Source organism: Portunus trituberculatus, chromosome 34, assembly GCF_017591435.1.
Source record: "Portunus trituberculatus isolate SZX2019 chromosome 34, ASM1759143v1, whole genome shotgun sequence".
Lineage (NCBI taxonomy): Eukaryota > Metazoa > Arthropoda > Malacostraca > Decapoda > Portunidae > Portunus > Portunus trituberculatus.
Window position 1 is genome coordinate 12,289,742 of NC_059288.1, and position 10,476 is coordinate 12,300,217.

General features: G+C 41.8%; 2 protein-coding genes and 1 long non-coding RNA gene across 3 annotated transcripts in view; 2 read left to right on the forward strand and 1 right to left on the reverse strand.

Moving 5' to 3' along the window:
- LOC123512657 overlaps positions 1-10,476 on the forward strand; it is a 357,957-nt gene that overhangs the window by 317,400 nt on the left and 30,081 nt on the right. The gene's annotated exons all lie outside the window — the stretch shown is intronic.
- Positions 1,635-3,434, reverse strand: LOC123512658. The gene is made up of 4 exons (XM_045269134.1): positions 3,176-3,434; positions 2,794-3,091; positions 2,333-2,580; positions 1,635-1,993 (listed from the first exon to the last, which is right to left on the reverse strand). Exons 1-4 carry the CDS (start codon positions 3,338-3,340, stop codon positions 1,862-1,864), a joined length of 843 nt encoding a protein of 280 aa, XP_045125069.1. The 5' UTR covers positions 3,341-3,434; the 3' UTR covers positions 1,635-1,861.
- Positions 3,271-8,929, forward strand: LOC123512664. Its single transcript, XR_006677159.1, has 3 exons — positions 3,271-3,409; positions 3,971-4,032; positions 8,765-8,929. It is a non-coding gene; the product is annotated as an uncharacterized LOC123512664 (long non-coding RNA).

The following is a 10,476-nucleotide window of genomic DNA, read 5'->3' on the forward strand; positions in this document are numbered from 1 at the left end:
CCCGGGGAAAAGGGGACCCCCCTTCCTTGTTCTTTTAAATTTTTGGGGAAAAAATTTTTTTAAAGGGAAAAAATTTTTCCCCCAAAAACCTTGGGCAAACCCTTTTTAAAACCCCAAACCCCCAAAAAACCCGGGTTTTTTGGCCCCCAAAACCCCCACTTCCCCGGAAAACCCCCTTTTAAATTTTTAAGGGCCCGGCCCCCCCCCCCTTAAACCTTTCCCCCCCCAAAAGTTTTCCCCTTTTTTTTAAATTTTTGGTTGGGTGGGGGTTTTTTTGGTTTTTTTTTTTGTTTTTTTTTGGGGGGGTTTTTTTTTTCCTTTTTTTTCATTTTCCTTTTTCGATTTCCCCAAAAAAAACCCCCCTTTTTTTTTTTCCTTAAAAATTTTTTCCCCTTTTAAAAAAACCCTTTAAAACCCCCATTCCTTTTTTTTTTCCCCCTAATTTTCCCCTTTTTTTTGGGGGTTTTCCATTCTTCCCTAAATTTCTACCCAAAAGCCTTTTAAAAAAGGGGCCCTTTTTTCCCCCTTTTTTCCCCTTCTTTTCCCCCCTTTAAACCCAAATTCCTTCCCCGTTTCCCTTTGGAAAAAATTTTCTTTTTTTCTTCCCCCCTTTTTTTTTTTTTCCCCCAAAATTTTTTTTTTTTTTTTTGGGAACTTTCCTTAAAACCCCCCCGGGGTGGCCCCCAAACCCCTTTTTTTAAATTTTCCCCCCCCGGGGGCCAACCCCCTTTTCCTTAAAATTTCCCCCCCAAAACTTCTTTCAAGAGGGAGGTATCGAGGCATTTGCTCCCCTAATTCTGGCTGACGGTTTTGGCACTTTTGCACTTTTAGAGAGCCAGCACTCAAGTGGGCCTTTTTAACTTCCTTTTTTTTTGCCCTTGGCTGGCCCTCTTCCCTACGTAAAAGAAAAAAAAAACTATGAATGAACATTACTGGGGCCAGAACTGTTTCCTGTGGAACTCCACTAATAACTCTACACCATTTTGATTCTTCACCCTTTATCACTGTTCTCATTTTTCTGTCTTTTAAGAAGTTTGTTATTCAGTCCAATATATACAGAAAACCCCACACTTGGCGAATCTCAGCTTAGTGAAATTCACTTTTGGCGGTAGGGTGGCCACAGACCACCGAGTGCACGCTTGGCGATTTGAATTAAAACTTGGCGGTCCCTGGCGGCCGCACGGCGAACCACGCGGCTCTCCGGTGACGTCAGACCTCTCTAAACTTATCAGAACGCAAAGTGAGAGCCCTTCAGCCATTTTGTTTGTCCTGTCCTCTGTTCTGCTAGCATGGGAACTAATTCTGGCAATTTACCTCCAACAAGGCCTCTACCAGCGAAACAGGTGGTACCGGTGGGGTAAGGACAATGGTGGTGGCGGCAAGGATGAAAGTGAGCGAGAGAAACGGGTGGAAAAACGGGAGTTATAACTTTTATATCATGTCTTATTAGCTTTATTTATTGTTTATTGGTCTGTTTTGTACATGTGTTCTATTATGTGAAGGCAAAAGATTTTATTTCAGCTCGAAAAAGGTATTTTAGGGGTCAAAAGAGGATTTTGGCAATGACCAAAGACTGATTGAGGCATTTTTTTTAGGTAATTTATATGGTATAAAGAACTCGTGCTTGGCGAAATTCGCATTTGGAGGTAGTTTCGCCAGACTAATTAATTTGCCAAGTGCGGGGGCTTAATGTAATTTTCCCTGTAAGCCAGCTATGTTTTTAATTTTCCATAGTAATCTCTGATGTGGTACTTTATCAAAACCGTGTGTGTGTGTGTGTGTGTGTGTGTGTGTGTGTGTGTGTGTGTGTGTGTGTGTGTGTGTGAATTATACAAGTGTGTGGAGGTGAACATTCCAGCACTCACCTGATACCTGTTGATGATGCCGTGGGCAAGGTGTGGGGGCAGTGGTCGCCAGTGAAGGGTGAGGGCATATGTGTCCTGCCCCACTCTGGCGGCCCACCACCTTGAGAGCACTGGCCACCCTGCAGGCACTGCCAACACCAGGAACAGAGCTAAGTGATGCATCTCTCATTATACTGAAGAAATTCTAATGATAATGTCTCTAAAGAATTTCCTTGATTAGAGGAGCTATTAATTTACAACCATTAAGTACTCTAATCAAACAAGCAAGCAACCTTGAATATATTTCAGTTAACAGACAAGGCAAGTATTTTCTTTCTCTTAACACCATACCTTTGTTCACTTGAAAACTTTTATATATATGTGGGATGCTGGCCAAGGGAACAAAAACAAAACCCAAAAAGAAAAAAAGCATCCTCTACTGAGGTGCCAGCCCTAACACAGGTGAGGCCATGTGCCCAAAAGCTCACCATCCTGTGGTGTTGTAAAGACTGCATGTTGGAAGGCACACCCAGCACACCCTTGTAGTGAGGCAGGAGCAGGAACCAGTAGGAAGTGAAGGGATGGAGCCCCACCACCTGGAAGGAGGACCTGGCCAGGACAAGGGTGTGGCCCATCACTCTCAGGTTGGAACAGGTGGGTGGCAGTGGGAAGTCATCACCTCCCTCCTCCCCTACAGTGGTGTTGGAGGATGTAGTGCTTCTCCCAGACTCATTTTCTGCACAAATGAAACAGAGGTCAAGTGTCAGCAGTGTAACATTAGCAAGGATTTGCATAATAGTAGTTCCTATTGAATATCTAAAGTAAAGAGAGAAAAGAAACTTGATTGGGATTCCTGTATTATGAAAAGAAATGATGGACGTTGCAGAGAGCATAGGAGTGTTAAGTGAGCAATCCTGGTACACTTGCTTCCCCTGCAGCCACTCCTCACCTAAGAGGATGTGCTCAACGTTCTCCTCTGCCAGTGAGGTGTGGGGCCCTCCTCCACTGTCAGGCCACTCCGCATGCTCTGAAGTGGACGACTCCCTTTGCTCCAGGGTGTGGGTGGTGGGGCCGGGCTCGTGGTTGTGGCTGTGGTGGGAGTGTGGATGGTGCAGGAGGGAAATGTCGTGGGTCTGGAGCTGTTGTTGTATCCGAGGATGGATGAAGCCACTGCCTCGTTCACACCCCAGCACATAGATCCCCTCGATGTGCTTGGACCGGTGGATCTGGTGGGCAGGTGCAGGACTCTGACATGATCAGCAGGCGGGTTTATTTGTCTATCTTTTTATCTGCTTATCCATTCATCTATCAATCTATCAAACAGTACTCACCAATCTCCAGGTAACAGTGGCACTAGTTGGGGTGGAGGAGGACGGGAAGCCTTGCTCCAGAGTGGGTGTGAGCAGTGCAGCTCGTGCCTCTACCTCATCAACGCCAACCATCCCGACGGAGACAGTGCCCCTTGCCACGCCACCACCCACCACCCGAACTGGCATCACCACACCGCCCACCTGCGCCAAAATTAGTGGTATGACTCTCAGGAGGAGGGAGAATAAGAGACAGTGGTAAGAGCTTGAATGATGTTTTCTATATGACAAAAGGGCACTAGCGAAGGGCAACAAAAAGAGTGAAAAGAAAGCCTCACTGAGATGCCATAACTTAATACAAGGAGAAACTATCACTCGTGCCTCATTGGCCCAGAATCATCCAAGGTGGAGTTTTTAGGTTTGAGAAAAGAGATCAGCTTTGGAGACAGATGAGGTGGCAGTGGTGCCATCAGGATAAAATAAAGGAGGGAAAGATGAAGAAGTAAAGTTGTTGATGTTTTTGGCCAGATACCAGAAGTCACGAGGGGAGTTGGAGTTTGAAAGATTTTGACATTTTCTATTTATGAAAGAGTGTTTGGCAAATTGAAAAACAGACTTGGCATGATTCCAGGGATATATATAAAGTAGTGTTAGCAATTCCCTCTTAATTAGGTAGTAATTACACACTTCAGTATATTTCCAACGGTCAAAGGCGTTATTTACCTGAAAGAAATGTTTTTAGTATTGTTAGTTATATGAAAAATTATCAATGTTTAAGTTTAGAAGGCAGTAACAGATTTGTCTGAATTACTCCTACAGCACTCAAAAGAAAATGGGAAGATGTGCTTCTACTGGGCTGAAAAGAAAATGGAGTCTGAGAGGTAAATATAAATTAGTTTTATTTTTACACACGCAGCGTCGTCTCACTGCAAAAACGGCGGGGTAATTCCTAAACTCTAACAGTGTTTGCGCTACAAGTGTAGACTAGTCGGGTGAATCAACTCGTTACGCTGGTCGTCCGCCACTTGGAAGACCTTCTTTCTTCATGAGAAACTTCTCTACAGACGATGAGGTCCTTTATATGGGGTGAAGTGATGGTCTGCGCGAGAACGACTGCGCCGATGATGTCTTTGCCAAGAATCTCTGATGATTTGATAAGACAGAGGGGACCCTTTTAAATTATATTAGATTTCACCCTGTGTCTCCTAAGTCTCCTCTTTTGTGATAAGAGAAGTGATCTTGGGAGCAGTGATGTTAACTTTTCTAGCCCACATTGTCGTACCGAACCACCAGAATTATCGTATTTTGCCTAATATTATCGTACATCCAACGGAAAAATAATATACACACATCAGAACTGCATTATACACTGTATTGAACATTTCATTAATTTTCATTCATTTTCATATGCAAATGACATACTACACATACAAAGGTTACACAAAGGTGTGTGTGTGTGTATATATATATATATATATATATATATATATATATATATATATATATATATATATATATATATATATATATATATATATATATATATATATATATATATATATATATATAAAACTATATATTGATAAAAGCTTACGTACAGTGTCAATGTGCATGTATCTCCAAGGGGTCAACGTATCAGTCAATCGTCAGTCCATCACTCTCCGCAACACAACCTACACTGGAAAACCCTTATTATTTATTCCTTTATTTATTGTTGCCCATTAGTGCCACATAATGAGAATGTTTTGTTTTTCATACCGTTATACGTCAAATAGAACATATGATAAGAGAAGGAAAACTCGCCCTTCACCATACTAACACTAAGAGTCACACTAATAAGATCATTTTGTCACTTGACACTGACTGTGACTGACAGCGTCTCTCTCCTTTTCCTTCCCTCCCCAGTCCCCAGCCCTCTCTCTCTCTCTGAAATGTTGACATCGATATTTTTTTCTTTACACAATTATTACAGTACCTTATTACAAATATAAAAATAAAAAACACTTTGCCACTCAATTATCGTATATTGGTGTACGATTCTTACCTATGTATCGTACATCGTACAAACAGCCATATTATCGTACAAATACGATAATTGTCGTACAATTAACATCACTGCTTGGGAGTGGCAGGATGGGTGAAACAAGCCAGAGTGTTTTGGAAGGAGAGTATTCCTTTTGTCTCGCAGGTCAGGAAAGTCATATAAACAGTCACTGGCCGCTCAGCTCCGTCTCAGTACCTTGCTGGTGCCCCGCCGTTTCATACCATTATTTTCCCGTTTAATGTGTCCGTTCTTCACTTCATTTTGACCACTGTTGTTTATACTACACTTAACAATTGAGTTGAGTATTCATATCTCAGTAAGCTACCACCAGTGTTCCGGACGGAGTGAATTATGAATCACCCCGGAAGGTTATTAATTAGTTCTTACCGTCTTATTGTAAGTAAAGTCACTTGGGAGTGTTTCTGTGATTCTTCAGGTGAATATAACTTATACATATGTATTTACAATTAGATACAGAGGTTTGGGGCGAGAAGTGTTAGCACATGGTGTAGAGAACCATCATAACTGTAGCCCAGAACCTTCTAGAAGCTTAGATAGAAATTTCCTATTCTGATGCCCGCTGGAAAAGTGTCTAATTATGATTTTCACTCCTAGTTTCTTGGAAAATAATTAGTTAGGAAAAGGCTAATACAAGCAATAATATAATAATCATAAATATCTGTAAATGTTAAACTGGTCGAATAGGCAATAGCTTGATAGAATAATTCACATGTGATATGTTCCTGTGAAACCTATCACCTACGATGTCACACCCTATCCACACCCTATCACGTGATCACGAGGACCTTAATAGGAATGCCACCGGGCAGTCAAGATGAGTACTCCGATCTGACCAGCGGGTGACCAGCGCGGTGTGCGCAACGGAACATGTGTGTGTGAACTCTGACACGAACATTCGCACTAAGACAATTATCTGAGTCTTGTTTAAGGTAGGTAATAAGTGCACGTGACAGTGTTTAAGTGACTTAATTGTGATGACAAGGGCAGTGACAAATAGATAATCACGGTGCTGAGATTCAGTACTCTTCGGCTCAGTACTTACGTGAAAGTGTATAATAAACTATAAATATAAGTACTAAATGTACTAATGGGTTTTCTTAAATTCCTGGGTATCAAAAGACAGTGATTGTCTTTTACCGCTCGAGGGCCATACTGATGAGTATTGTTCATTAAGAGCAACACTTCACGCTATAATAAATACGCAGATACCAAAAACCCTTTACAGAAGAACGTGACAGATGCAGGACAGACCTATGTCCCTGGCGTGATCACGCCTAGCATCCTCACAAGACTCTATTCAGGCCAGCCCTCGGAGGCCTGCGTGCCTCGAAAAGTGCTGACACCGGAATTTATCACTATACATGAATATAGCGACGGATATAGTCATCTAATTACATGAATTAGGTAAAGGAAAGTTACTTATGACTCAGAAGTATGCATGTTAAGATGTATTACATAAAAGGTAAACGTACAGATCACTTATATGATATAAAGTAGATGCAACCGAATATATGGATGGCAATCGAAATAGGTTGTGAAAAGTTCCAACACACTGTGACGTAGGTTAGTGTGATCATGTCTACCCACCCATGTAGAATCCTTGGGTGCATCATTAACGCTTATACATACATGTATACATACAAATATAATAATAATTAAAGAATCAATTACAAGTACGACGTACATCATTATGTGACACCGTTATATATATATATATATATATATATATATATATATATATATATATATATATATATATATATATATATATATATATATATATATATATATATATATATATATATATATATATATATATATATATATATATATATATATTTGTATCACCAACGCTTTATTATCCCCGCCTAACCACATCGAGGTGTATTTGTATGTACAACTGAGGTGGGTTACTGACCATGGCATAGGCTACTCATTGTAAGGACATCCAGCCAAAAAAACAAAAAACTTTGACCAGTTCTTGAAAGTTCTTGAGCACGAGCTCTTGAGTGAGGCGTCAAGCAACCCTGCTTCTCTGTTTAGTGAAAGCGTAACTTGCACCTCAATCTTTATCTGTCAAATATGTACGGCTCTGCATTTATATAGATGGCGAAGTCGTGAATTATATTTCTTTATCTAATCCCTATGTTATCCATAATAAAACATCATTAGCAAAATTTATGTGTATTTGTTTTGATATTATATCAGTTACGCATAAATACGATGAACTATACTGAAGACAATGATAGTTCATTTAAGTTGGAATGATATATATCAGGGATTCCAACTTTACTGAACTATCATTATCTTCAGTATAATTCATCATATTTACATATCCTTAACCGATATAATTTTAGAATAAATATACATAAATTTTGCAAATGATGCTTTTTTATTTTCCTTTATTTATACCATGTGGGCTTTTCACGGGAATTTATGGGCAAGGGATACTTTTGGGGTACCTCCTATCTTAAAGCCCACCCGCTAAAGGTGGGCCGTTGCCCTGAGTGAGGAAGCCCAACCTACACTCGGACCGTGGACAGGATTCGAACCGTGCCCTTGGAGACCCCTCTGACCCCAAAGCACGCATGGTTCCACTGTAGTACCACTGTGGCCCCTTTGTCAATATTCAGCCTTTCCTTTTGCTTCATTGTGCGAGTCAATTTTTTTTTTTTTTTTTTCTACTTTAATTTGTGACAGTGGTGAGTATGTTTGCCAGTGCAGGACGTGAGAGGTCCCTGGCACTCGTTTCCTCTCCATGATCCCTTCTGGCTGTTATCATGTACTCCCTCACTCACTCACTCTTTGCTCTTCTCACTCGACTCACTCACTCCCACTCACTCAACTGTTTCCTTCCCGCGCATCCAGTCACCCACTCATCTGACTCCTTCCTTCTCTTACTCATCCTGTTCTTGTCTTTGCTTTTACTTACTCCCCTTCTCTTCTTTATCTCCCTTATCTCCTAACTCTCCTATGACACCTTTTTATTCCGGGTGGTCTGTGGTGGGGGAGTATTTTAGTGGAATGCGCGTGACTTAACAGTCACGCTACCGGAGACTTTTTTTTCCATATTATTATACAATAACCAAGCTGTATGAGAAAGAAACTTCCTATCCGTGTGCTTAAGAGATAGCTGTAACACCTCCCATCTCTTGCATTTTAGAGTGAAAACACGTTCGCGGACTTTAGTAGGTATTAAACCTCCTATCTTGTACTACATGCACTGCTACGTATACAAAATGGGTTCCTGTACTAACTGGGAGCTCTAAAACCCCTTATCTGATCCATTAAGGGATAAAAGCAGCAGATTCCTTTAAAGGGCGTCTAACCTGTGGTAATGAAACTCTCTACTTGATGAAGCAGCCTTCTTGTTCTTATTTTTGGCTGCAGTGTCATGTCAACTTCAGGGATTTTAGAAAACAGATATCACTGGTCAACAGTCACGGCGTGTGAAATTAACCCACACCTTTCTTAGTGTCATTCCATGTTCACCTACCCATTTTATTCTACAAATGCATGAGTGAATTTGATTGCTGTGTGTGTTGCAGGCGTGAGGAGAGCTGAGGCTGCCTGAGTGAGGAGCATTGCTAGGGAAGGAAGGTAGGAAGGAAGGAAGGAAGGCACCACTACAATGGCTGAAGAAGAGAATGTGAAGGTGGCGGTTTGGGTCCGGCCAATGATATCCTTTTTAATGCCAAGAATGAGATCTTTGGGAGAGAAAACACACACACAAACACACACACACACACACACACACACACACACACACACACACACACACACACAGTAAGTTTATTGACCACAAAATACAAAAGAAACATAAAATTAGAAAGAAAAACAAACAACAATTAAATAATCCTAACATCCAAGTAGGTGGAATAATCATTGTCCAATATTTTGTTAAGATATCAATACACGTTCAAGGAAACCATTACACACACACACACACACAGCGCCACCTTGTTTACATTCACACTTGGTTGGAGCTGCCCACATATCTTAAGATTTAGAAGAGTTCCAGTGCTTCTACAAGACCAGGACCAGTACTGCAAGTTACATAAGTGTACTGTTGATTAGCCAGGGTAACCCAAGTAACGCAGTGATTCTTGACTTTGCTATATTCAGCCAGGAAAAATCAAGCGCTTGGATCTAAACAATCCCTGGCCGGCTGGGTCATTCTCGCGCATGCGCAGAAGGACCCTTGTGACGTCACTAACTCATACGACACCACTGATATTACGGTATTACAAGCATGGATTTACCTGCCTTCAAGATGTTACTGGAGTCGCAGGAGCGGGCATACAAGACAGCTCTGGATATGGTTGTTACGCAAATGAATGACCAAATAAATAAGCTGGAAACCAAAGTATCCGACCTCACCACGAGCTTAGAGTTCACCCAGCATGAAGTTGATGAGCTAAAAGCCGCCGCAAGTGATCACGACAGAGAGAGGAAGGAAGATAAAACTGAAATTGAAAACCTAACCCACAAAGTTAAAGATCTAGAAGAAAAAGTAATCTATCAAGAAGATTACAGCAGACGGAAGAATCTGAGGATTAGTGGTCTGGAAGAACAAGGAGATGAAACCTGGGAGCAAACATCAGCGGCCGTAGCATCTCTCCTGGAAAAGAAGCTGCAGCTGCCTGGTGTTATCCTGGAACGAGCTCATAGGGTTGGACCTCGCCAGGACGCAAAGCCACGTACTGTAGTGGTGCGTTTCACTCGCTATAGTGACCGTGATGCTGCTATCAGGAGAGGAAGCCATCTCAAAGGCACCAATATATTCTTAAATGAAGATTTGTCTTCAGCATCTCTAGCCAAAAAAAAAGCACAGTTGCCCTTGTTCAAGCAAGCTAGAGCTGAGGGAAAAAATAGCTTTTTTCCGCCACACCAAGCTCATCATAAGGGAGAGAACTTTCGACACTTCTACTGGACGGAGGCAACCACCATTGAGGGAAGAGGGTGCAGTCGGTGGTGAAATGGGTGCCAGTCGGGACGGACTGGACACGTTGCTGAGGGCGTGGTTACCGGTACTCAGGTGGCGGGCGCGTGGTCTGGAGGTAGTGGAAGGGAGGACGGTCGTTCGGTCCTCACTCATCTGAGTGGTGATCGGCCGCGCCCACAATCTCCTGCCACACCTACCACCTCAACTACCTACTCGTCTCAACGTAATCTCTCCAAAAAGTCCTTAAGGAGCAACACGAAGAAGTAATGTCACTACCACTACTACTGCAACCATTACTACCATTGTTACTACTAC

Coding starts and splice junctions, on each gene's coding strand:
- LOC123512658 (XM_045269134.1), bottom strand. CDS start 3,340: ATGCCAGTTCGGGTGGTGGGTGGTGGCGTGGCAAGGGGCACTGTCTCC. Junction 3,092..3,175: donor CCACTGTTACCTGGAGATTG/GTGAGTACTGTT, acceptor TGATCATGTCAG/AGTCCTGCACCTGCCCACCA. Junction 1,994..2,332: donor CTTTACAACACCACAGGATG/GTGAGCTTTTGG, acceptor TGGTGTTGGCAG/TGCCTGCAGGGTGGCCAGTG.